Genomic DNA, 27,782 nt, shown 5'->3' on the forward strand with positions numbered 1-27,782 from the left:
GCAGCTTTTTTTTTTGAGAAGACAAATCATATGGCATTTCTGTTTAATAGAAATATTTTTTAAATTTAGGAAATTTTCTTCCTTGATTTCAGGAAGTTGTATTCCTTCACTTTGTGGGAACCTTTTCATTTTTTAAATGCATGAGTAGTTTAATTTGAACAGCCTCAGTGTTTTGGTTTCTTTCCCTCCTTGTCTTTATCTGGTTTGAGTTTTTATCTTTTGTGTTTATGATCGTGCAGGTGGCCAGAGAACACAAACAAAAAGTGGACCAGTTGTTCTAGCAGATGAAATTAAAAATCCTGCAATGGAAAAGTTAGAACTTGTTAGAAAATGGAGTCTAAACACCTACAAGGTTTGTGCTTATTTAATGTTTCCACCCTAACTGGCTCCGAGAGTTTCTATTTGTATGTTACTCAAATTATTATTTTTCAATTATAAGGACACATAAGAGCACAGTGCCCTCTAAACAAAATACAATTAGTAAATGAAGCATTTTGTTTTATTATTGATTCTTACATAAATGTAATTTAAAAAGCCAGTAGGAAGAGGGTTTTTAAAAAGATACTAAAGTGCCTATTAATTGGTAGATAACACTAATTGAAGAAGAAATATATTGCCTTGGAATATATTTAGTTGCAGAACTGCTGTAGATGTGTTTGTCCCTACATCCCTCTTTTTGATACTTTCTATCAGTGAGTTTCAGCTTTTTTCTTCTCATGACACATACAAACTAATTATTAAAATTCTGTTGCATATCAAAAATGTATATTTTTTGTGGATCTGACAAAAAAAATAGGTGTAATTTTGATGTATTCACACCAGATGGCTATTGTTGTGTTGGCTGTTGTCATCTTTTTATTTGACAAAGTACAGGAAAAGAGGTCAGTGCCATGACTAAATGTCAGATGTTGCCTGTTTCAAAAATTCTTGCAGAACACCAATTGAAAATTGCTGCTTCATAGCAACCGAATGTCAACAGGGGTGTGTTAGTTTTTCGCACCCCTCTGATCGTATTGTAATAACTAAGCATTCACTATAGAGATTGCACCATATTGCAGATGAGTTGGATTTCAGTAGTTTATTAACATGTTTGGTTGAATTGCCTCATAGTACATAATTGGTGGTTATTTTTCTTAGGCTCTCCATTAAGCAAATAAGCCAATTAATCTATACTATTTTTGATGTATTACAAAGAGCTCAAGCCCCAAATTCATTTATTATCTTTGAATCTTAATAGGGACAAGACAGTAGAATTTATAGAATAGTTAAGTGGATAAAAACCCTAGAGGCTCAGGGTACAGCATTTGCCATAATACTTTCTATCTTCATGAGTTGTGGGTCTTTGTAAATGAGGAATTGTCTGTGTTTTTATACAGAGCACATCTCTCTTATGTATGTTTTCAAGAGTAATACAGAAGTGAATTTATTCTTTTAGTTAAAATATCCAAAATCCTCTACAAAAGTCCAGATTTTCTTAAGCAGATAAAAGTGCCCTGAAACAGTCCACATGAATCTTTCCAAAAACTACTTAGCTCATGTCGATGTAGAATTGAGAGAAGCCAATGGTAGAGCATAGGTAAACACACTGCTCATCTCCTTCTGCAACGACAGAATTACAGCTAAAGTACAGAACAACCACTATTCAGAACCTCCTGAGATCTGGCTGCAGGGAAGTCCTGAAGCTAGCAAATTAAAGAAGAAGCCACAACCAGGCTGCTAGGAGGGCCGGAGATGCAGAACGGGCTGGTCCCACACTCATGTGTGGCGGAGGAAAATTGGAAGGGATATCTCGGCTATAGCAGCCCCTCTGAGGAGCAGGGAGTCCCAGCAACACACCAGGTCCCCCATCCCAGGATTCCAGTACCAGAAAGAGAAGTCCCCATAACTTCTGGCTGTAAAATCCAATGAGGATTGAGGTTGAGGAAGATGGAATGCTACTGGAGTCCCAGGCAATTCCTCTTAAAGGGCCCACACATTGTATTACTCACTCCCTCTGAGCTCCAGCTCTGGGACAGCACTCAAAAGGCACCAGAGACATTTTAGGAGGAACTGAATTGTCTAGCATCAGGGAGAGAGCTGGGGGTGGGAGGGTGGACAGATTTCTCTGGGGTAGATGCGCTGGCAGAGGCCACTGTTCCTCTAATGAACCCTCCCCATCAGAGCCAGTAGATAGGCACTGTGGCTGAGATTCCATCAACCTGGGTCATCCTGTTTGCCCCACCCTACCCAGCTTTCAGACCCACCCAAGCTGTTTCCAGTGGCTTTTCCACACTAATGGCCTGTCTTGGCTCATGCTTCAAATTTTCCTAAAATCTCAAATAACAGCATCTGATCTCAGCATGCCCCATACCTCCCACTAAGTAGCCCCAGGCCTGCACTAGCAACAGCCAGCCTTGGTTTGCAGCTTAGCCTTACCTGGCTAAGGTAGACTCCAACCCCAGCACACATAGCAGTCACCTATGGATGAATGTGCCTCATGGTAGGTGGCCCCAGGCAGAACCCAGGTAGCATCTGACCTTGGCCTGTACTTCCCACGGGGTCCCAGAGGCAGTGCATCCAGCAGACAACTTCAGACCTAATACATTGAAGCATCGTCACCCAACCCCCTCCACAAGCAACACACTCACAGAGGACTCAGCGGGCACCAGAGCCTTGCTCTGTTGGGTGGGTCCTTGCATAATTGATCTTCCACAGTGGCCAGAGGTTGGTGGTTGCAGCCAGTCCTTGCAGCCGATGGGCCTAGAGGTAAATCCCTCCCATTGACATGCCAACAGCAATTAAGGCTCAACTACAAGAGAGTGTACACAGTCCACATGAGGAGGTACAACTCTTGTGCCCAGCTTGGGTGATCAGGAAGGCTGTGCCACTGAACCCTATAGGGCACCTACACATTAGGCCACTCTGACAAGCCCAGGAGAGAGAGAGACTCTACCTAATACGTAGAAACAAACACAGGGTGGCTGCCAAAATGAGTAGACAAAAAAACATGTCCCAAATGAAAGAGCAGAACAAAACTCCAGAAAAAGAACTAAACAAAATGGAGATAAGCAGTCTGCTAGATGCAGAGTTCAAAACACTAGTTATAAGGATGCTAAATGAACTTAGTAAGAATAAGAACTTCAGCTTAAAAAGGACCAGTCAGAAATGAAGGATGTACTAACTGAAATGAATAATAATTTATAGGGAATCAATGAAATCAAGAATCAAATCAGTGATTTGTAATGTAATGAAGCAAAAACCCCCAGTCAGAACAGCAAAAAGAAAAAAGAATCCATAAAAATGAGGATAGTGTAAGGAGCCCCTGGGCTAACTTCAATCAAGCCTACCAGCATTCACATCATGGGTGTGCTGGGAGAAGAGAGAGCAAGAAATTAAAAACCTATTTGAAAAAATGCCAGAAACCTCTCCTAACCTGGTGAAGGAAATAGACGTACAAGTTCAGGAAGCACAGAGAGTCCCAAGCAAGCTGAACCTAAAAAAACCCACATGTCATAATTAAAACATTAAAGGCTAAAGACAGAGTCTTAAACACAGCAAAAGAAAAGCAGTTAGCTCCTGTGACTGTCAGCTGATTTCTCAACAGAAACTTTTCAGGTCAGAAGGGAGTGGCAAGAAATATTCAAAGTGATAAAAAGGAAGGACCTACAAGCAAAATTATTCTACCCAGCAGAGCTATCATTTAGAACTGAAGGACAGACAAGAAAAAAGTGAATTCATCACCACCAAACCAGTAGTATATGAAATGTTAAAGGGTCATCTTTAAGAAGAACAGAAAGAAGAAAAAGATAAAAAATATGAATAGTGAAATACCAATAAATACATGTCTATCAACAGTTGAATCTAAAAAACAAAATAAGTAAGTGGAACAGAAACAGACTCATAGAGAACATTTTGATGGCTGCCAGGTGGGAGGGGGCTTAGTGGGTAGGGGGAATGGTGAAGGAATTAGGAAGTACAAATTGGTTGTTACAGAATAACATTGAAAATATAGTCAGTGATAGTCTAATAACTACATATGGTACTAGATAGGTGTGAAATTTATCAGGATGACTTTGTAAGTTATGTAATGCCTAATTACTAATTAATGTCTAATTACTTGAAATTAATTGTCAACTGTAATCGAAAAATAAAAATTATTTTAAAATAGAAAAATGAGAAATGCCAATAGTAGTTGTCAAAAATTGATGCCTACTTACACTGTTCTCATTCAGGACGTTCTACTTAATCATTGCCACTTTTGTTCTCAAGGATGTGGATTCTCCCATTTTGTGTATTGTTTTTTTTCCCCTTTGTATTTCCTCATATCACAACAGTTCACTCAGATACTCACTCAGATTTCTACTTCATCTTAACACTGATTTGATGTACCTAACTAGTCATTAAATGAATTCTGCCTGTTTAATATTTTTTGACTTAATTTCTTTCTTTTCATTCTAGCCTTCCTAGCCATAGTTTATTCATGTCTTTATCACACTCTAACATTACCATAGTAGATTCTTAACGAATTCTTTTGGACTACATATTCTCTGCCTGTGTGGTTCACTCTTATTTAAAATCCATCAGTCGATCTGCATGGTCTTTACAATGGCATGAATCTGACCCCCATCTGCCCTTCCAACTTTTTCTCCTGCTGCTCTTCCACCCATGGGTCCTCTGGTCCATACCAACTTGCCCAGAGACTTCCTCAACAGACTGTGCCTTCTCACACCTCTAAATTTTGTTCTTGGAGCTATCTTTGCCTACTGCTTGAAATTCCCCTTTATGCTCACTTACATTTCACTTGTTTATCTTTCATACTAGACTTAGCTTCATTCACTTATGTATTAAATTTGTTTAGCCATCCCTTTGTGCATTTATTTTTGAAATTTGCCTCTTAACTGGAAATATTCTGTGTCCATACGCTTTGAACCTAATGAATACAAGCCTTATTTCTGAACCAAATTCTAGTAATTACAGAGTTTAATTTTTGTTTATTTGGTTCTTCCTCTCTTGTGCCATTTAGTTTGTCCTTGTTCCTTATTATTTTTTTAAAGATTTTATTTATTTGTTTTCAGAGAGAGAAAGGGAGGGAAACATCAGTGTGTGGTTGCCACTCATGCTCCCCCTACTGGGGACCTGGCCTGCAACCCAGGCATGTGCCCTGACTGGGAATTGAACCAGTGACCCTTTGGTTTGCAGGGCTGCCACTCAATCCACTGAGCCACACCAGCCAGGGCTGTCCTTGTTCCTTATCCTTTTTTTTCCTGTTATATGTGTATTTTCTTTATCTGTTCCTTTTCTTCTGTCTCTTACCTCAGTAATGTATAACCTCAATTGAATCATTATTAGTAAGATTCCATATTTATCTGTCACATTCAGGCTTTCTTAAAATTTGTGTTAATGCAATTGACAAGTCTTTAAAATGTTATACATATGGCATAATAACTACCTGAAGGAGTTATCATTCTCCTTAGAGTGATCATTTTATTTTTTACTAAAAAATTTTTTCACCAGTACTTAATTAGATATTTCACTCAAGTCAAAGAGAAAAAGTTCAAACTTGCATGATTTTAGTGGAATGTATAGCCTGATGTGTCTGTGCTGGCAGATGCTTCTCATCTAAAAGAGCCTCACGGTGTAATGTTCTTGTTGGGTCTACATGACTATCTCCCTGTGGCTTTTTGACCTTTTCTGTCCAAACTGTGAGCTCATGTAGGGCATTCCTTGTCATTTGGATAATCCTTAATGATTAATTCTGACTTGATTGATTTAGGACTGTGCTTCTTATTCATTTTACTCTTGAGTAACTTGACTGTGGCTATAACTTTGATCCTCTCTTTCTTGGACTTCAGCTTCTTCGTGATTTCTACCATTAATTTCTTCCATTTCTGTTATCTAGAAAACACTTGAAGGCTTTTCCTCAAAGAGAATATGTAGCACTTCCTTTATTGGTTGTTAATTTGGGCTCCAAAACCAGTCTGATGATTGAAACCAAATACATAATACGAACAATTTTAAGTTTAGGCCTTGAACCCATCTCTTGAAATACTATTTTAATCTACCTGACTTTACCCAGAAATTTGAATTTAAATTTTACTTATTTTCTTATTTATTCACCTGCAGGAATAGTTAATGAATAATGAACTCTAGGTTATCTCTTCGGCTTGTTTTTGTATTTTCCTAATGTAGAATAGAGCACTTTTAGAAGTCTGTCTTATCCTTTTCAAGAATAACCTTGGTTTTACTCAGTTATTTGGCATCTTTTCCAAATATTAAGTGCTTTTTAATGTCTTTAAGAATTTGCCATCAATATTCACATCTTTTTAAAATTTTTAAAATATATTTTATTGATTATGCCATTACAATTGTCCCATTTCCCCCCATCAATCCCCTCCACTCCGCGCACCCCCTCCTGCCCATATTCCCCCCTTTAGTTCATGTCCGTGTTTTATAAGTTCTTTATCTTCTACATTTCCCGTACTATTCTTGCCCTCCCCCTGTCTATTTTCTACCTACCATCTGTGCTACTTATTCTCTGTACTATTTCCCCCTCTCTCCTTTTCCCACTCTCCTGTTCCTAACTCTCCACATGATCTCCATTTCTGTGGCTCCGCTCCTGATCTAGCTGTCCACTTAGTTTGCTTTTGTTTTAGGTGTGGTTCTTAATAACTGTGAGTTTGCTGTCCTTTCACTGTTCATATTTTTTAAACTCCTTTTTCTTAGATAAGTCCCTTTAACATTTTATATAATAAGGGCTTGGTGATGATGAATTCCTTGAACTTGACCTTATCTGAGAAGCACTTTATCTGCCCTTCCATTCTAAATGAAAGCTTTGCTGGATAGAGCAATCTCGAATGTAGGTTCTTGTCTTTCATGACTTGAAAGACAAGAATACTTCTTGACTTAGAATACTTCTTTCCAGCCCCTTCTTGCCTGTAAGGTGTCTTTTGAGAAATCAGCTGACAGTCTGATGGGAACTCCTTTGTAAGTGACTGTCCCTTTATCTCTTTCTGCTTCTAGAATTCTCTCCTTCATTTTAATCTTGGCTAATGTAATTCTGATGTGCCTTGGTGTGTTCCTCCTTGGGTCCAACTTCTTTGGGACTGTCTGAGCTTCCTGGATTTCCTGGAAGTCTATTGCCTTTGCCAGATTGGGGAAGTTCTCCACTTATTTGTTCAAATAAGTTTTGCACTTGTTGCTGTCCCTCTTTTCCTTCCGGTACCCCTGTAATTTGGATGTGGGACCATTTAAAGATGTCCTAGATGTTCCTAAGCCTCTCCTCATTTTTTGGGGGGATTCTCGTTTCTTCATTTTTTTCTGTTCGGTTGTTTCTTTCTTCTTTCTGGTCCACTCCCTTGATTTGAGTCCTAGTTTTCTTTCCCTCACTATTGGTTCCCTGTGCATTTTGCTTTATTTCACTTAGGCTACACTTACTGTAGCCTAATTTATTCATCTAATTTGTGACCAAAATCAACCAGTTCTGTGAGGATCCTGATCACCAGTGTTTTGAACCGTGCATCCGATAGGTCGGCTATCTCTTTGTCACTTAGAAGTATTGGCTGGGGCTTTGATCTGTTCTGTTTGAGCCATAATTTTTTGGTCAGGTTGCACTTGTTATGTATGAAGGGGCAGAGCCTTAGGTGTTCACCAGGGCGGGTCAACCCAGTCACTGGGTTTTGACATGAAGCGGGGGTGGAGTCAGAGAGGGAGCAGTGGCTCTTGTTCTGCTCTCTCTTAGATTTCGGTCCCCTCTGCCACTTCCCACAAGCAAATTGGGCCCTTTTGGTGCTGGTTTCCAGGTGTGTGGGCTTGTGTACATTTCAGGACCCTGTGGGTCTCTCCAACGAACTCTCCTGTGATGCTGGGAGCCTCTCCCAGCACCTCAACCCCCCAAAGTTTTTCCAGTCTTCCGTCACTGGGTCCTGGGTTGCGCGGTTTGTCTCACTGCCCGTTTTTGCTTGGTTTATGTGCACACAAAAGCTTTTGGTGCTATTTAAACACTCAGAGATATAATAACTGTCTTACAAAATTCATGACTGTGTGACAGTGATACGGGATAATCCTGTACACCATCATGTTATTTTACTCTCATTTCCCCCGAGGGAAGATTTACATGGAGCAGTAATCTGCTTCTGCTGCTTCTTGCCCCTTTAACTTTCCTTCAGTAGCCCTATTATTTTCTAAATTAATTCTTAACTTATGAGTGTGGAAAACCAAATAGGACCACCAGCTCATTGTAAAGTCATCTGTATATTCAGGGACTTGGAAGAGGGGTAAAGAACTGCCATCTCCTCCCCTATTTTAAACTTAATGTATAATATATACTGATCTCCAATTTTGCATTTTAATTTTGGTACATATCAGGAAGCAATTTAAATGAAAATCTGCTCTTCCTGATCTTAGTGATCTGCCGGAGAAACTTGCTCTGGGACCCTAATGAATGGGGAATGACTAGCAACTTCATGTTTCTCTTCCACTTCAACAGAGCACCGTGTAGGTCAGGGCTGTCAAACTCATTTCCACCAGCGGCCACATCAGCCTCACCATTGCTTTCAAAGGGCCGAATGTAGAGCTCCTTGCCCCTCGTTAAGGAGTAGTTACATTTATACGTTTGGCCCTTTGAAGGCAGTCACAAGGCTGATGTGGTCCCAGGTGGAAATGAGTTCGACACCCTGGATGTAGGCCATCTGTGGTACTCTCAGTTCCAGATTACTTAGGTTTTCCTGAAGAGTGTACACTTACCTGTTTTCGAATACAAGCTCTCTAAGTTCAGCTTTAAAACTTGTTATAAAACTTGGTATGCCTTGTTATAAAACATATTGTTATATAACATATTGTTATAAAACATAAATCTGAATCTGCCACATATTCACTGTTGCTTTACTGTTCCCACTGCCTTAGCTTCCTGGGAACAAAAAACATTTCCTCATTAAACCTTTAATCTTATAACTCTTGTAACTGTCTGCTTATAACTCTCGTTTCTCTGGGGGAAAACGGACACTCAGACTAACAGTAGACATTTCTTTTGTCTTGCCCAGTCTGTCAGACTCCTTCAATGACTATTTCCAATACCAGCGCTCGGGGGAAGTCCTCATGTGAGTGAAAAGGGAGCGCGTGTGCTATATCTCCTTTATCTTGTTACATTTCAGGTGTTATTTTTGTTGACGTTTCTCCTCATTAAAGCCACGTGTGCAGTTACACTTTTCTCTCGATGTGGTCTTCATCTTCTAGGTGGATTTATTTGTGTGTTTTCCATAGAAATAGTTTTATCTCCCTTCTGTGAGTTTGGCCTCTCACCTTTTTCCTCATATTCTATATAGATAATTTCCCTACCTTCTTAAAAAAGAATACTTTGAAAACAATTTATTCATAACGATTCTTCATTCATGAGAATAAAGAATGTATCATAAAGATTTTTTTAACTTTTAATGGAAAAATATGAGTAGCATTTAGGAGCATGACATTAAAAGGGTAAAATACAGATTTATGTGTATTGAACAGGACAAGTCTCAAGGTATTTGTTCCTAGGAGAGAAATGTCTGGATATTATGTATAGCATAGCTCTTAGGCTTACTTTAAACATGTTATATATGTGATTATATAGGTTTAAAGAAGAGTCTAGACTACCTATCAAACTGTTCATAGTAGTTTTCTACTATTTACTGGCATTAAAAGAAAGATGAAATTCATCTTTTATTTCCTTTGTTATTTAATTTTTGCAACAAATATTCTAACCAAAAATTTGAAAGAGATGATAAAAGAGCAAATTTGCAATTTAAACAATTTTAATACTTATTTACTACTTTTTTAGAACTTTTATGTCAACTTCAAGTGATCAGGAATAATTTAACGCCCTTTAAGTTATTCATAAAATGTATAATTGAGCAGTAAAGTTGCTTATATTTTTTTATGTCTAGCAAAAAATACTAGAAAATGTATTGCCATGTGGTCTTAAATTAGATACTTTTAAAAAATAATAAGTTCTTTTATTATTATTTCTCGGGCAGAATGGAATAGCATAATTTAATACTATTCGAGCAAAATAGAAGAATTCAGAAACCTCTGATCTCTACCTCTTTCTCCTTCTCCCTCCTCCTTTCCTGCACCTTTCTCTTTCCCCTGCTCACTCCCTTACTACCCTCTTCTTCTTTTTCCTTCCTTCCTTCCCTTCTGCTCCTCCTACTCATACATGCGGTGATTTAAGGGGACAATAATAGGAAAAAAGGCACATGAAACCAGTAGGAGAGTATAATTTTGGTATTATTATTCCTGTGTTTATTAACAGACCAATACTGCTCTTAAATCAGTGTTAAGTATTTCAGTTGTATTAAATAATCTACCAAGTACATTAAGCTTAAAATGTGATTTTGTGAGAGTGCTTATCTGGCAGTAACATAAATTAGCTAAATAAATCTTAAAACATTCTCTAATTATTAATAGTTATTAGATGTGTCTGATAAATTTACTTTCTGAGTACTGATGAACTTGTAAAATGGGACTGACAATTTTCAGTGTGTTAAGCTAGCTTGTGTGAAGCCAAAAATGGTTATATATCATATGTCTAGTATTTGCAATCAATTGGGATATTTTTGGCAGGGGGAGATGGATATTATTTTTTTTGGTTTGTTGTTTTTTCTCTAAAAGTGTATCTTTCCATTTTTAGTGTACACGACAAATTATCTCTGAGAAGCTAGGCCGTGGATCAAGAACTGTGGACCTTGAACTTGAAGCTCAGATTGACATATTAAGAGATAACAAGAAAAAGTATGAAAATATTCTAAGACTGGCTCAGACATTGTCGAACCAGCTTTTCCAGATGGTGCATACCCAAAGGCAGCTTGGAGATGCATTTGCTGACCTGAGTTTGAAGTCACTAGAACTCCATGTAAGATTATTTTAAATAACTATTGGGGAGTGTGGGGAAGGAGAATGACGATAAGAGTATTTTGTTGATAAAAGGTAATTTGTTACATTTTCGATTTGCTAAAGTCTTAATGAAATTGGAACCTTGAGCTGTTCTTTTAAGGTATTTAATATAATTTTTAAGAAGGTCCAGTTGATTTCTGTTACCATAGTAAAACAGTATACTCTAGAGATGTCAGCTGGAGGCTTCAGGGGGAGGGAATGTAATTCGAGGAAGCAAAAAAGAATGTGCAGCCTGCTGGAGCCTAGAGAGAGAGTCAGCTGTGTGCAGCCGGGCGGGCAAAATATACCCGGACACCTGTCGGAAATCCACTCTTACCTGGTCTCCACGTGTCCTTAACAAACAGTGACTTGCTTGACTGCATTTGCGATGTACTTTGGTGATATCATGAATACAAATTGTCGATTTTAGAATAAAATTATTTTTTGCCTATGTTTCTAAGTATTCAACAGAGCATTTCTAACAGTTTCTTACAATGTCATGACTCCTTTTATGTCTTTTTTCTCACCTAAAAATACAGAACTTTCTTGCCTACAGACTTGTAACTTGAAAAGTTAGATAATTTAGAATATTAAATCATTTGATAATATCTAGAAACTTGGGCAAAGACAGTTGGCCAGAAATCACAGTACTCATCATAAAAGTGAAAAATATATTGAGCTTCAATTCTAACTGAGTCATTAGGCAAAAAGAAGAAGAACTAATTAATGTTTGGAAAGTAAAATAATCCTAATAGCTGCAATTATTGAGTGTCCACAATTGCAGTAATGGACTGGATGCTTTATAGCCATTATATCATGTAATTATCTAACAACACTGCAAGAACTGTTATCTCCATTTTATAGATGAAAAAACAGAAGCCAAGAGAGGTTAGGTAATTTTTATAAGATCGCAAAACAAATAAAAGGTAGAACTGGAATTTTTATTCTGCTCTTTTTCTGTTTCTCTGTGATCTCTTGCTGTCTCTTTAAGAGGAATGTTTAGAGGGTCTGTGACCCAGAGGAAAAACCCCACAGCACAGAAAGAGGCAGCCAGAATACAGAGTCTGGGGAGGCATTGCAACAGTGTTGTCAGTGATGCTACTCTCAGTAAACCCTACTAACTATAATAGCACAGATGGGGGTTACTATATCCCAGGTACAGGTCTAAGTAGCTTATATGTAAATTAACTTAACTAATGCTCAGTCTTAGCTAATAAGTACTTTTATTATATTTCTTTATAGGTGTGAAATTTTCTTTTTTACAGAACTAAAAGATTAATAATTTTCAGTATTCAGAAACTGGACCCAGTTTCCTGTTTGAGCATTTCTAACTCTTCATAAGGACTGATATTTCATGGCTTTTATTCGTTCTTTGAGGTCTTCCACTGAGGAAATTTACTTATTTTTTTAATAAAATTTTTTATCTTGCAGCTACCATATGGGTCCATTATAAATCAGTGAGACAGTGTGGGATTTTAAAGATCTAATTTTCCTATTTCTTAAATTATTTTGCTGTTTCATTATCTTAGGAATTATTTCATCATTACTCAGAGGAGAGCTTTTAACTGATTGGATGAGACCCACTCACTTTATGGAGGACAATCTACTTTACTTACAGTCCACCAATTTAAATATTAACCTTATCCAAAAACACCTTCACAGAAACAACCAGATTAACATTTGATCAAGTATCTGGACACCATGGCCTCACCAAGTTGACACATAAAAGTAACCGTTGCAGTTACTTTGGTGTAGTTGGTCACTCAACAGAAATTACTTCATCACGTGACAGTTTTGGACAAGAATCTGGACCATCCTGTTTTGCTAAAAAGACATGATCTATTGTTTTATGATGTTTGTGCACCAAGATGTACTTAATATGATTCATTAGTGAACAAATGCTGAAAGCAAGTGTGCATACAAAGTGATTTGAAGGATATAGATGATTCATGGACTTGAACCTTCTGATTGATGTTTATAAATGTAAAAATAATAGTAGAGTAGAACCTGTTGAAGATGCATTTGAAATCTGAAATCAGTATTAACAGGATGGCTGTTTTTGTACCAGGGTTTTCCAGAGAAATAGAACCAGTAGGAAATAGATGCATAGTACGCACACATACAGGTTTGTTGTAAGGAACTGCCCGATGACTGTGGGCGTTGGCAAGCCTGAAATCCGTAGTGTGGGCTCGCAGGCTGGAAATTCCAGCAGGATTTATGTTACAGTCTTACAGCAGAACGCCTTCTCCAGGAAACCTCCACCTTTTGTTCCTAAGGCCTTCAACCGTTTGGATGAGGCCATCCATATTATGGAGGGATAACCTGCTTAAAGTCAACTGTAAATCACATCTGCAGCCTTTATAGTTGTAAGAGTTGTTCACATCAACAAGATCTGTACCTTTGTAGCAACACCTAGACTGGTGTTTGACCAAACAAGTGTACCATAGTCTAAACAGCTTGACACAAAAAATGAACTATCACAATTCTTCCTTTCAATCTAGCACTTAGAGACATCTTGTGAACCATACTTAATCTCTAAATAGACAATAACAAAGTCTTACTTCCACCTAACATGATACAACTAATGTCCCCCCCACCCAAGAGGATCAAGAGGATGCCAACTCCTTGAGTAACATTCAGCTTTTCTCTTTGATACACTGTAACTTAAATACCACAATGTAAAGTTAACAGTACTTAAAATACTGTGATGTAAGTTAATATAGATTGTGTCGCATGATAAAGGGATAAGAGAGGGAAGGAAAAACAAAGGTATTTATTTTACCTTTGTTTTTAGAAGGTAAGAAGGAAGAAATACTCATGAAAATCAGTCCTCATGTCTACAAATGGTCACATGGTCAGAGCTGCTTCCACTACTCATTCCATTTGCCCTCAGCCAGCCCCTCAGCTTGTCATGGTTCTTTCCCTGGTGGGGTGACCCAAATCGTTGACATTAGTCACAGGGCAGATGTCCTAAGGGACCGCCTGTATTCTGCGTACCCTTTTTGTTACCTCCATTGCAGGAGGACTGCAATGGAGTAGCAGTCCAGCTGTCCCTTGGTAGGCAGAGTCACTCATGCCAGCCAGCACGGTGGCGCCCTTCTTTGCCATTGATTCTGCACGAGAACTTAGCAGGCGCCGTGGTGAAGAGCTGGTGTCCACCACCTCCCCTGGAGGCTGTGTTGACTGAGGCCTGTGGGAAACACTTGACACAGCGGCGCACAGTGGCACTGAGCAGATGAGGACAGTCGTGGTGGCTGTCGTTGGAATGGTGACATTTGGGAGTTGAGGGAGAATTTTAACAAGTAGTCCAGTCTTCCCTTTTTTGTAGAAATAATATTTAGGAAAGAAAAAAAGCAGATCTCTTGAAGGGGAATAGGAAATGATATTTTAACAAATACCTTCACCTGTTAGAACCTTTATACAGGCTACCATTACACTTCCCATCAGCTTCAGAGGGGAATGATCCTCATTTTGTTAGTAAGGCAATTGAAACACAAAGAATTAAAATTATTCATGAAAGACACAAACACAGTATGTGGCAGAATCAAGATGTAAAGTTCCAATTGTCTGAATTCCCAGACTAGGCTTTTACCATTTTATCCACGGCTTCTGACTCCCAAGTTCTGTTCGTACCACAGTGCCTCATTAAACTGTATTTCCTCAGTTTAGAGGGTAACATCTACATCAAGTTTAGGAAAGTTCACACAATCCATATTGCTATCAATTACCAATCAGTGCATATGATTCTCTTTTTTTACTGCTCTGCATTGTTGTTTAAAATAACTCATTTGTTATCAGTGATGTAATAATTTATATTACTAAAACTTGGTATTTTAAACCCAGTCCTGTTTTTTTTTTTATTTGGTCTTAATGTATAAGTTTAATGGGAAGTGGTAGTTATTTACATCTGGTAAATTTGCATCTGGTAGATGTTGTAAATGATGTAGGATCTGATAAAGACTGAAAAAATTCAAATATTTTGAAACTTAGTGCTCCCTATATAAAAAGCAAGCAAATTTTTAGATGAGGGAATTGAATTGGCTTTCCTTCTTTGGAGTCAGGTTAGAACCACAGCCCTGTCCTAGACGAGTGTGCCCTTTGGTTATTTGGTTTTGTTTATTTATGATTGCTGAGGTAATTTACAGCAATGTGTAAAATGCCCCTGTCTGACTGAGAATACTAACAATAACTTATCAATTAAATGAAGTTTAGGAATTATGTTTTTTTAATATTTATGCATTTTGTATGAGAGTAACATACCATGCCACAAACTTCCAAAATACTTTACATAATTCTGTTTCATTTACATGTAATTTGACTAACGGACTGAGTGTTGACAAGGAATTATATCTTATCATATTTTCAGTGCCAAAATATTTATTTATGTATTTGTTTATAATGCAAATGCATACATTTTTCATTTCTTCCTAATGTCCTAATTGTTATATATCCTTTACTAGTATGGCTCTTATAAAAATGCTTTCTTTAGTCTAGCCAGTTTTGAAATTATACATTAAAATCTTAAGTTTTATACACATTCCCTTCACAGAATTATAGGTGAAATTTATATTCATGAAACAGAATAGTGTCAGTTTACTCTCCCTGTCTGCCTTGAATGTAGACCCATTTTTCTCATCTATAAATATAGGGTTCCAAATTGTGCTACATCACATTTTAATCTGCTGTTTCATCTTCCTATATTCTTTAGAAAAGAATATGTGTTTAGTAAAAGAACGGCCTTCTAGGTTGTATAGATCTCCCTGAATGCAGAGTAAAGAGTTACTGAGACTCTCTCTCTTTCATGGAAAATACTTTTAGCATAATAAAGATAATTTAACTTTTCTGCTATTTATTAATTATTGAATATTTTATTACCTAGAAATTTAATTGTAGCTAAGTACTAGCATTAAATTTATCTCTTTGACAATTCTAGTTAATTTAATATCACTTTTTTTTTCAGCTAAATTTAAAACCTTTATAACAAACTTCAGAATTCTCAAATTGAGTGATGCGTCTTACAGTACGATGAAATTTTTTTTTTGGTCAGAGGTGTTCCTGATAATCTCTTAATTAATCAAACTTGGACTGGAAGGCTTTCACTGCCGAAAGTAGTCAGCCCTGCCATGTCTGAAAGGGCCTGTGTAATGTTGGCTGAGCCATGCTTCAGTTTACCCAGAGAGATGAACTGAAACTGGCGGCGAGTGGTCCTCCCGCAGCTGTGCGCGTAGACAGACCTGAGCCTGGGAGTAGCCGGCTGGCCACCACGTTTGCAAAGAAGTGTGTATTATTAATGTTTATACTCTAAGGAGATTTAGTCAAAACACAAAAATTGCAATCTATTTTATGTCTGAAAGTTTTAGCCAATTGTTACCTAATTTGGTTGTGAAAGTTATAGTTTCTCTGATTAATAATCTGCTATACTTTCTTAACAGCTGTGCTTACACTATAATTGAAACAAAATGGAGAAATGAAAATGTTCTTTCTAGTACAAAGTAGCTGAACTTTTTAAAAGTGTTTATTTTGCTATGCCTCTGAGCTGATGACAATTTTGGTTTACTAGACTTTTCTGGTAATTATGAAGCTAGTCGTGATTTAGATTTATAATTACTTAAGCACTGAAGGAAAAAAACTTCTGTAGTTAGAGTTCTAAATCAAATGCTTTCCCATTAGCGATACCTGAGGGGTTTTGTAGTCCCACTTACTAATTGATTACTAGATAAGTTAAGGCGACTTTCTGTTTTAGGAGGAATTCGGCTATAACGCAGATACCCAGAAGCTGCTGGCTAAAAACGGAGAGACTCTTCTTGGAGCCATTAATTTTTTTATCGCCAGTGTGAACACTTTGGTGAATAAAACAATTGAAGATACATTAATGACTGTGAAACTGTATGAAAGTGCCAGGTTGGTATAAATTTCACTCTATATTGTCTGTTTTACAGATGTTATGCGATTCAGTTATGGTTTTTGGTTGCAAATAAGAGAAACCGACTCTGGCCGATATGGACAGGAAATAAATGTGTTAGGTTATAGGATAGCCTATGGGACTATCAGAAAAGCAGGAGAACAGATGCTAGAAACAAGCAAGAACCAAAGCCAAGACAATGCCTCAAGACTCTAATTAGAGCCTTGATGCTGCCACAAGGACCATAAGTAATTCCCAAAGGCCCCTGAGTACTTGCTTCATTGCCTTGAGTGTCCGATTGCAAAGTCATGGGCCCAAACCCTGCCTGCTAGGGAATAAGGAGGTGAAGGATCTCCCAGCTCCAGCTTCCTTAGAAGGGACAGAGCCTTTTGTTCTACTGGTTGACACAAATGCCCTCTATAATCTGGCCTAAGGCTACCTTTTCGCCCTTTTTACCACTGCCTCCCTCTGTAGGCAGTTCACTGCTTCCACAGCAGCCAAATTCATAGTTTCAGACAAGCTCATTTTTGCCTCACAGTTTTGATGGTGCTGTGGATATCAACTCCTCTTTTATCCAAATTATAACCAGTCCTCAAACTTTCAAATTTTGCCTTTACGTAAATTAAATGTTTGCCTTAATTTCCGTAGATTTTAATAATGCAGTGTTTTCGTACATTTTATACACACACAATTTCTCATTACCGTCCTGTTAAATAAGCAAAGTACATATTAATCATTACTTGTAAATGCTTAAGAAATAGCTGACCCATGACCTGTGATGGCATTTTTCAACTGATTCCAGGTCCAATGCCCCCTGCCCCTGTCTAGTCCCCTTGAAGTCTTTTTCTTCTGACCACTTGAAATCTTCATTTTCTGTTATACTTTTTGTAGCATAGTTGAAGTGTAAACTTTACCTTCTAGAAGTATAACTTTACTTTTTGGCTTCTTGCCCTAGTTTAATGATGTGAGAAATGCTTATGTAAACTATAAATTCATCTAGTCTTTTGTTGTTGTTGTTGCAATTGAGTGCTTATTCTCAAGTAGGTATTTTCTTATGCTTTACACAAGTTAAAAACCCAAATCACTTGGAAAGTTAACTTTGATCTTTCCACAAGAAGAAATGCTTCTGTCATAGGCTGTGTTTGTAATTTTCAGTTTAGTATTAACATACGAGGTTCTTAATGACTTGAAAGTGAAGTTCAAGGCAAATAGCTGTGCTTGTCTGGTGGGAGAAGGGCAGAGACGTGGCTGTATGCCATATTTGGGTATTGGACCTGGTTTTTTACTGTATTGTTTGAATTATTTACTAGCATAGTGTTAAAATCAGAAAGTTTGAAGGGAAAAAAACAGAAGGAATCAATCAATAGGACACTCCTCAGTAACACTGAGGGGTCTCTCAGGAAGCCCTCCCTCAGTGGGAGCACCGTCAGTAGCAGCACTCCCAGTCATCGGTGCTCCAGTTTCTGTTTAAGTCCTCCTCTGGCCTTGGCTCTGTGTTCCCAAGGATTCATTTCTATAAATTTTATTTGATTCTTTTCCAAAACATGTCTCTTCCTTATTTATAATGCCCTAGTATGTTCATGAGGAAGGCTTTTCTTTTTTATCTTATCTCCTTAATATTTTAAGCATTCTTGTTTTAATATTTGTGGGGTTTGAAGTTGAAAATTCTTTTGTTCCTAAAGTACCCCCAGTTAAGCACTACACAAATCTAGTTTCCATTTTTCTACTTTATAATTGTCCATCTATTCTGAAATAATATATTTTAGGTACTAAGAATATATTTTTTAAAGACTTTATTTATTTCTTTTTAGAGAGAAGGGAAGGGAGGGAGTAAGAGAGGAAGGGAAACATCAGTGTGTGGTTGCCTCTTGCACATCCTCCCACTGGGGACCTGGCCTGAAACCCAGACTTGTGCCCTGACTGGGAATCAAACCAGTGATGTCTTGGTGCACAGGCTGTCACTCTGTCCACTGAGCTACACCAGCCAGGGCTCACATGTTCACATCTTATTATAAAAAATAACTTTCATATCTTATTATAAGAAATCTGACAAAGTATAGTGTGATATAAGATCTCAGCTTATCCAATATATAGGTTTGTTTGAAACTTTTGAACAAAATTATGAATCACGTTGTATGTACTTGGTAGCTGGTTGTCAGGAAACCTTTTAGACTCCTCTGCGTGTGCTTTAAAACCCACCACCAACATTGACTGCACCCTCATAATTTGTTCTTTTTATTGGAATTACAGTATATGATTGTATTCATCAAGCTTAACTTGGGATTTGACTTTCCTGTGCTTTTTATGAAGTAGCTAAGGGATTGACTAGTTGTAACACTAAAACATTGCCTACTGAGGGCTAATATTTAAAAAAGAATCCCAGATTAAAAGTTTCTCAGTAGCTGAATTTTCTCCTCTGTCAAAACCAGAATTTATTGACTTTTAGAGCAAGGGTCAGCTATTTGATCCAGCACAGAAAGTGGCAGTTTAGGCAAATGAACGGTGGCCTTTTAATGCTTCCCATTATGCATTGTGTACAAGTATTTCCTACCCCTCTGGTGCTTCGAGTATAGAAAAGCTTCTAACAGCCCATTCAGCACTTCTCCCCAGCAGCACCAACAAGGGAGTCGATTGTGGTCCAGGCTTTTCAGATGTGGACACCTGTTCTCTGGAAATTTTACATAACCATAAAGCAACAACTATCACTAAACTTACTGATCTGGACTCAATTCAGAGTGGCAACCTTGAAGAGTTGCATTTTGAAAACTTGGTGGGCTTCTCTTTTGGGTTGTCATGAACACTGTCAGAGAAGCTCTTATGGAAAGTGTCACTTTAATACCATTTACAAACTCTGGATGTAAAAATTAAGGGAATATAAGGTCAGTATTATAACTTCAGTTATGTTTAAATTAATCACTGTTGTTTTAAAATGTGCTCCAAGGCATCGAAGGATATTTGTCTTCACATTAAAAACCACTGTATGTTACTATTTATTTTTGTTCTGCTCTTTTCTCTTTTACTTTTTATTGTTTTTACTATGTTTGCTTCTGGCTATTGATCTTCTAACTTGGCCATAATAATGAGCACTTTAAAGATAATAGTTATTACCTGCTGTCCTAAGTACTTTATATAAGTGAATTTTTGTGGAGATGATTATTCCCACTTATTGATGAAAAACTGGAGCAGGAAGATAACTAGCTGAAGATGTTAGAGCCAGTGAAGGGCAGGGTGCCGTTCAGGTGGCTATAGGGGACCCATGGCACTTAACTAACTTGTTGGCATCACAAAGTCAGTCTCACTCCTAAATCTTTGGTATCTGTCCCCTTCTTAGCTCCACGGCCGTTGTCCTGATTCAGTGACTCGTTTTTCTTTTGCCCATAGTCAGTCTAAGTAGTTTTCTTGCTTCTGACTTCTCAGTGTTCAACTCCAGTTCATCCTCCATTCCTTACACTACCACTATAGTCATCGTGTTCCAGAACAAGCAAGGGGGCCAAGGTTCATCATGTCCCCCACCACAGGAAAGACATCTCTCAATGCCAGAGATTTGTGAAAAGGAAAGGAAAGGTTTATTTAAAACTATACAGACTTGAAGTAGTGACCCAATGTCCCCATTAAAATCAGGATACTCATAGATGCCCACAGTGCTTCCTTTCCCCCCTGCCCTAATTTGGGGCACTGTAACTCAAGAAAAGAGCACACGTCCGCGTTTCAGGTTGCTGGCACCGTCAGCTGTGTCGCTGTCCAGGCAGGATCTCCAATCAATCCAAAGCCATGTGGCACCTTCTCATGGCCTACTGGCAAAGAATTCTTTCACCCTTCTTCCAGGCAAAGTCTCTTTTTTCCTTCACCAGAGCTGCAGGGGTCAGCACTCTGGCCCAAACCACGTGGATCTCCCCGTAAAGCTGTGGAGAGGATAGGGTCACCACTCTGCCAAAGCCAAGCCGCGGTTCTCTGCTAAAGCCGCATGGTGATTCTCTCTACCCCCAGGTGTGGGGGTCCCCACTCTGGCAAAGTCAAGTGGCTCTCTACTGCCACAGCCATGTGGTCCTCTCTCCTTTGCACTGCCACAGCCGTGTGGTTCCCTCTCCTCTCCTCCAAAGCCTGGGGGCGGGGGTTGCCACTCTGCCAAAGCCGAGTGGCAGTTCCCTGCTAAAGCCACATGGTGGTTCCCCCTACTAAAGCTGTGGGGACCCCCACTTTGGGGAAGCCTCGTGACTCTCTCTCCTTCACATGGCTGCGGGAGTCCCCACTCTGCCAGAAGTGAGTGGCCTTCTCTCCTCAATGGCTGCTGAGTCTTGGGTTTTTAATCCCTGCACCTGCCCTCCTTTGCAGCCCCATTTCCAGCTCCTCCTACAATCGGCTACACTTGCCAGCACTCCCATATTATTCCAAGTTTACTGGGCTGCCTTCATGAGTCTGGGCATGTGTGGCCCCATGTTATGGAGCCAGTCATCTCCAACTTCTCATGCAGGTGCTGTAACTCAGGGGACATGCCCCCAGTTACATCTTGGGTGGAAGTCACTTCCATCCCTCTGGCTCAGAGTGTGGCCACAGCTATTTAACATATCTATGTAACCAGTTAAAGGTTATATAGATATGTTAAATGACCATGCCATGGATTAGCTGCAAGGCTGTGGCTGTACAAAACAGCTCTCAATGGCCCTGCTCCATTTGTCCCTTCCCCAACTCACACCTGTGGGCGGGGGAGGGGTGGGGGCACCTTAATGTTTTCTAGACACCTTGAGTTCTGGACCCCATTCCAAGTCCCTTTTGGGGGGCCCCCACTTGGCTGCACCCTGTTACAGTCTTTCTGTCCCGAATAAATGGAACATGTTCCTTTCTAGGTCAAAGTTTTTTGGTGGCTTCCTATCATTTGCCTTCCAGATTGAGTCTGATCCTCTTTAGCATGCTTAATCTCAGTCCTGCCTACCTGTTTTAATTTAATTCCCTCCATTATTGTGTTCCAACTTCAGGTTATAACTTACTGAATTATTTTCCAAATGTTTTGTGGGATCTTATGATGGACTGATATGTCTCTGTACTACTCTCTTCCTGGAATGTTCTAGCAATATCCCTACCCCAATCTACCGTGTAAGCTTTTACCATCCTTTACATTTTAATTCTACTCTGAGATGGCTTTCAAATATCTAGTTATGCATTTCTTCATCTTATTTTCTACCCGACCTGATCCCTTTTCATGACAGTTTCCATTATCTTATTTTGTTGTTGTTTAAGAACTTCTCTCCGTCTAGACTGTAAGTGTCTAGAAGATAAACTTTATCTGTTCATCTTCATATCTCTACTTTCTAGCACAGTGCCTGGAACATAGAATGTGTTCCTTAATATTTGTTGAATGGGTCAATGTATCAGTGGATAATCTTTTAGCCCTGATAGATCAAGTTTGTTAGGTTCAGTACAAGTTAAATATAGATGAGGCTCAGTATGAGAGACTGATATATTCTTTCTCAAATCATACATATATTATGTCATTTAAAATATTTTGAATTCTCAGAATAGGAGATGAGACGTGTACTGTAGAGATTTGAATAAAAAGCATTAGTTTCGGGGCATAAATTTAGTGGTGCTGATTTTGACTAAGTTAGAGATCGCTTTGATTTTTCTTGGCTGAGCACGGAGTAAGTGAGACTGCTGGCTAAGTCACTGTTGAATAAGCAAGATAGTATTGCACTCACACAGGTGCCATGGTATCAGGGAGTAATGGTGGGTGGGGTCAGTATTTCACTTAGTGGGGGGAGAATATTGGGGGGAGGAAACTCAGGAAACACAGGGTGTGAGCGCTCTGGAATAGATGCTGTGTCACATTCTGAACACTAGTGTTGTGGGACTCCATCCAGAGTTGTGCTGTCTCGCACGGTAGCCACTGGCCACGTGTGTCTGCTGAACACTGTCTCCTGATTTGAGTGGTGACGAAAGTGTAAAATACACAATGGATTTCAAAGACCCAGTATCTTCCTCCCAAAGTAAAGTAGTTAGTTTATTAACATTTATTACATGTTATGAGGGTAATGTTTTAGATTTTTTATAAAATATGTTATTAAAATAGGTGAAATTAATTTCTATTAATGTGACTACTAAAAAACTAAGTTATGTATGTGGCTTGCATTATATTTCTGTTGTGCATTGCTGACCTAGACTGTACTTTAAGGACTGCTGACCCTCTGTATAACCAACTCCCCTTCATCCGTTCATTTAAGTGTATCATTCTAAAGTCTGTCCTCACCTGTAAAGTCTGTCCTCACCTGCTTTGCCTTATCAGTAAACCAGTTCATGTCCTGCATTGATTACTGCAGTTGTTCTTGTGATCATTAGGTTTTGACATCTATTTTTTAACTAGTTTTTACTTTTTGAAAAGTTTACTTGTTGGTTAATACTGTACTTGGGGAGGAATAGTTAATGAATTTAAGGAGCAACTTGTTTCCCTCCATGCTTATATAAATAGTTCTTTGTGTTAAAGAAATGCATCATTTTAAAGGCATGAGGTATACAGTATGTGTGAGAATTGTCATCTATTAAGACATAATACGAGACTACCATGTATTTCCAGCTCACCTCTTGCCCTAACTTCACTCTGTTTTGTAGTGTGCTTCACTTATTCTCTCCTTTCCAGGATTGAATATGATGCCTATCGCACTGATTTGGAAGAATTGAATCTTGGACCACGTGATGCAAACACTCTGCCAAAGATCGAGCAGTCACAGCATCTGTTCCAAGCACACAAGGAAAAATACGATAAAATGCGCAATGATGTTTCTATCAAGTTGAAATTTCTAGAAGAAAATAAGGTGACTTTATTCTTTACTTTCTGAGATCTTTCTGGGGACTTCAGGCTCCCTAAAGTGATAAATAGAAAGTTTTTGTTTCTGTTAACTCTCTCTCATTGCAGTTACAAAATGGAATTTCATCTATAACAAGTGTTTGAGTTTTTAGAAGTCCATAAAGTGTATTTACCTTTCTGTCATAAAAGTCATTATCAACTCTACTGCCCCAGTCTTTCACATATAACAACTGGCACAAAATACTTGATCTTCAAAGTGGTATTGGTGTTAATTGCTTTAAAAAGTTATAATAATAGATTCTGCTCTGGATATTTTAAAACCTTTTTATTACCAGTAAGAACAGACTTCAGGAAGAAAAGAGCATTCTTCACATTAACCAATAAATGAGAAGTGACTAAGAAGTTCAACTTAGGACTGTAGTTGACCTAGAGGAAATTAGCCAAGAAATCATGTTATTTCCATGTAACATGAACCTGCCTAAGGACTAGGACAGTGAGAGGGGAGGCAGACCTGCCGTGGGCTTCACTCGGAGATGGATTCATAGAATAATAGGCTGCTGTTGAGTTTTGGTTTCTGTATAGGTTCCCATTTTAACATTTTTTCCATTACATGCATTCTCAATTTTGTGAGGGAGATTGCAGCTCTGGAAATGAGAGAGTCAGTAGTGAGCACGGTACAAGGCAAGTGAGGTTCAGTCCTGCAGAGATGGGGGTCTTACCAGTGCACATTTGTGGTCCCCTTCCCATGCCTTTCACATCCTCTGAAGTCACGATAGGCCTTCAGCTCTGCTTTCTTTCAGGCACCCTCCCAGAATTTTTCCTTGATTCCAATGGTCTGTTGCTGTCTTCCTGTTTGCCTTAACGTTTCCTCAGAAACTCTTCTGGTTACCACAAAAGCTTCAGAATGATAAGTTGCCTTGAGACCTGCTAAGCCCAGCACTGTCACCTTCCCTTTTTTTAGCTACGATGGGTGGAAAATATCCGATGGGTGGAAAAGATCAGTGTGAACACCTTACAGTGGCAGTAAAGGGAACTGCAGCAGAGTTGTCAGACGGGTTGCTCGGCAGCGTTCAAACAAGAGCCCAGAGCAGCCTGTTAGCTTCCGGCAGCTGAGGGCAGGAGACAGCACCGTGTTCGTCATTCATATATCTGTCCACGTGTGGGTCAGTGGGTCAGTTACATGTGCAACATTTTAATGGGTAAGATGGCATCAATACTTAGATGTATACTTTAAACAGGAAAATAGTTTTTACGTACTGCCCTATCTAGAACAGATTTGCACTAGACAACGTGCTAGAATTTGGGGGACTCTATCCAAACCTAATTTGAAGGGAAAGAATTTGGGGGTTCACAACCTCTGCGAACAGAGAAAATAGTTTTAGGAAGTTTATAATATGGTAATTGCATTCCATTGGGATCTAAAGGTATTGTGTGCTATTCTCTGGATAGTGAAATTATAGGTAATTTTTGTTTTCTATAAATTTTTCTGTGAAAGGTTGTGTTGCCTTTTTAAAAAGAAGGGAAAGTTATTATGAAAGAATCATTACCTTTAAACCAGCTATGCTCATAGGGGTTTTGCCAGAGTAAGTATAAGTGATCAGAGCACACAAGGATAAGCAGTGGCCATCAATTGCTGCTTCTCTTGCCGTAACTATTTGTGAAACTTGGCAGGAGATCTCCAGATTCAGACATGAATCGGGGGAGGCACTCTTTATGGGTCCGCTACTGTGCAGTTTACCTGCCTTCTCACTCGACCCTCATCACAGCCTTCATTTTGAAGGGAAAGGAGACGGTGACTTAAAGACCGCATGACAAGGCCTGGGAAACCAACATAGAATAGACTCTGGTTTGGCTCAGAGCTTGTGAGGGAGGAGGGTGGGAATTTGTTCTGTGTCCCCCGTGTTTAGTTTGAGAGGATGACACGTGGAAACAGTTGGTAGGGAGTCAGTGGTGTGGGTTTGGAGTTGAGATGAGCAGGGCCAAGGCTTCAGAGATAGAGGTTTGGAAGTGGTAGCTTTGAAGACAATGTCATCATCACATCTTTTTGACCTTTCTTACTATAAAACAATAAAATAAAATTGCCTTTATTCTGAAGGATTTTATGTTCTTAGATAGCCTGGAGATATTCTTTGTTTTTGACTTTCCACAGTTGTTTTCAAGCTAAGTTTCTATTTGAACTCAGTAATCAGGTATGTCTAAAATAGAATCTATAAAGAAACTCAAATCTTTTTATCTTTTTCATCCTTCAAAACTATAAAGAGGTAATGTGGGTCTCTGTTATTTTAAGCAATAAATAACTATAATTTGGATGAAGATGGATCCATAATAAAACTCTTGTTTTTTTCTTATTTTTGTTGAGCAACTTATTTTTACCCTTTTAAAAAATTGTTTATAGCTCTGCAGGGAGGAAAAAGCAAGCCGAAGAAACTGTCATCTGCATTTGCTTTCTTGGCAGTTTGAAATTCCAGAAATCTGGGGGATTTTGTTCTTTTGTTAAACTACAGCCAAATTTGTACCTTAGTCAAGTAATCTACTTAGAACTTGAACTTAAACAAAAATCCATATATTCTTTCCATTTCTTAAATATTGTATATTGAATTTTTTTAAACAAAGATATCTGAAACATCAGTGAGTGTGCTGTTTTGTAATTTGATGGTTTCGTAAAGGTTGCTGCTATTTTTAAAAGCTGTTTTTGCATCTTTCCAGAGGAGGCGTCAGGGCTCCCTCCTGGCTCTCAGATCATGGCTATTGGGTGGCTTCCCACAGCAACCCCTCCCTTCTACAAGGTGCTGGATAAGCAGACACTGAGGATGCCCACACAGCAGGAGCAGACAATCACTGAGTGAAAGACTAGGGACCATCCTATGGCTATTATAATACATATTAGTGGGCAAACATTGTGAGAGCATTTTGTTTGTTAGGGCCTTAAAACTTTTTAAACATTTTTTAGAGGGATTGAAAAGTAGATTGTTAGCTATATTTTAGAAAAGTGAGGTGTTTATATGCAGGTAGCCTAACCTTCCTTTCCTGGCAAAACAAAGGGGACAGGTATGTAAAACACAGTCAGTCCCGTGTATGTGCATGCATGAATGCTGAGTGATAGGTGCACATACCTGTATTTGTTACAGATTTCTGACTCTTTGTAGAAATAGTCTTATTCTTAATGGAAAGCATTGAATTCTTCTATTGTTTACAATCTGTGCTCTCTATTCATCCATCCCCGTGTTATACGTGTTTGTCTTTAACCTAAACAACCCTTATTAATCTGATACCCTCCTGTTTATTAAACAACATTGAGTTGCATAGCATTAAGGACAGAGTTAATCAGCCTTTTCCAATGTTTGTCCTTTCATCAGTATTTCTTTTTCTAGACCCTAAATAATGTAACTTGAGCTGTCCTGTGTATTAAGTCAGTTTATTTTTCTTTGATTGTTCCTTTCAAATTTCGAAACAGAACACAGGCTACTTTAGTAAAGAGAAAAAAGTAGACATTTCTGTCTTGTAGACTTTGTGAGAATAGGTACCAGGCCTTATTTTACGGCGCTCATGATGCCTAGCAATGGTATTAAATGTGCAGTAGTCATTTAGCAAATGTGTGTTTGCATTTCCTCCAGAATTAGAGGTACACGGAAGGCAAGTGAGAGAGATGGGAGTGAGTGTCAGCTAGCATGGATGGAAGGACGAATCCTGATTACCCCCCCGTTTGCCTTCTCTAGTGAGAGGGCAAAGCGTACTCTCTCAGAAAGGCCTCTGTTGTCTGCAGTGTGTACTGTTTGCATAGAAGAGGAAGCAAAAAGAGAAAAATGTGCAGATCATTGTGAGCAACCCATGTTTATTTTTTAAACAACTTTTATATGGCATGGAATCACATAGAATATGAAAAAAGTGATTTAAGATTAATAATGTTTCTAGTTTCTATACTTTAACTTGGAGGTAGTAAATCTCTCTTCAGGGTTATTAGTATATTAGGGAAGAAAAGAAAACTGTGAATGTGTCAATGATTTAATGAAGCATTTTAGGGTATAAATAAATAATAATAGTAATAGTAATAAACATTTATGGATTGATATGTGTAAGTAGAATAAGCACCCTCAACACTGTTTCAGATATAATTACCTACATTTGGGTCCTGTGAAACATTCCTTTACCCATGTAACTTTACTTCCAGACTTAATTCCTCAGGGTATTTCATCATGTAAT

General features: G+C 38.6%; 1 protein-coding gene across 10 annotated transcripts in view; it reads left to right on the forward strand.

Annotated features, from left to right (window-relative positions):
• Nucleotides 1–27,782, forward strand: part of ARFIP1 (ADP ribosylation factor interacting protein 1) — an 84,654-nt gene that overhangs the window by 41,016 nt on the left and 15,856 nt on the right. For 9 of the 10 annotated variants that reach the window (XM_037168058.2, XM_037168062.2, XM_037168057.2 and 6 more), the window contains 4 exons: nt 240–352; nt 10,643–10,864; nt 16,628–16,785; nt 23,415–23,589. In XM_037168058.2, the coding sequence (XP_037023953.2) occupies nt 240–352; nt 10,643–10,864; nt 16,628–16,785; nt 23,415–23,589 (668 nt within the window). The remainder of the gene's footprint in view (nt 1–239; nt 353–10,642; nt 10,865–16,627; nt 16,786–23,414; nt 23,590–27,782) is intronic. The other variant, XM_037168068.2, reaches the window with a different exon arrangement.

This window comes from Artibeus jamaicensis, unplaced genomic scaffold (genome assembly GCF_021234435.1).
Source record: "Artibeus jamaicensis isolate MK-2021 breed Jamaican fruit bat unplaced genomic scaffold, CSHL_Jam_final scaffold_537, whole genome shotgun sequence".
NCBI lineage: Eukaryota > Metazoa > Chordata > Mammalia > Chiroptera > Phyllostomidae > Artibeus > Artibeus jamaicensis.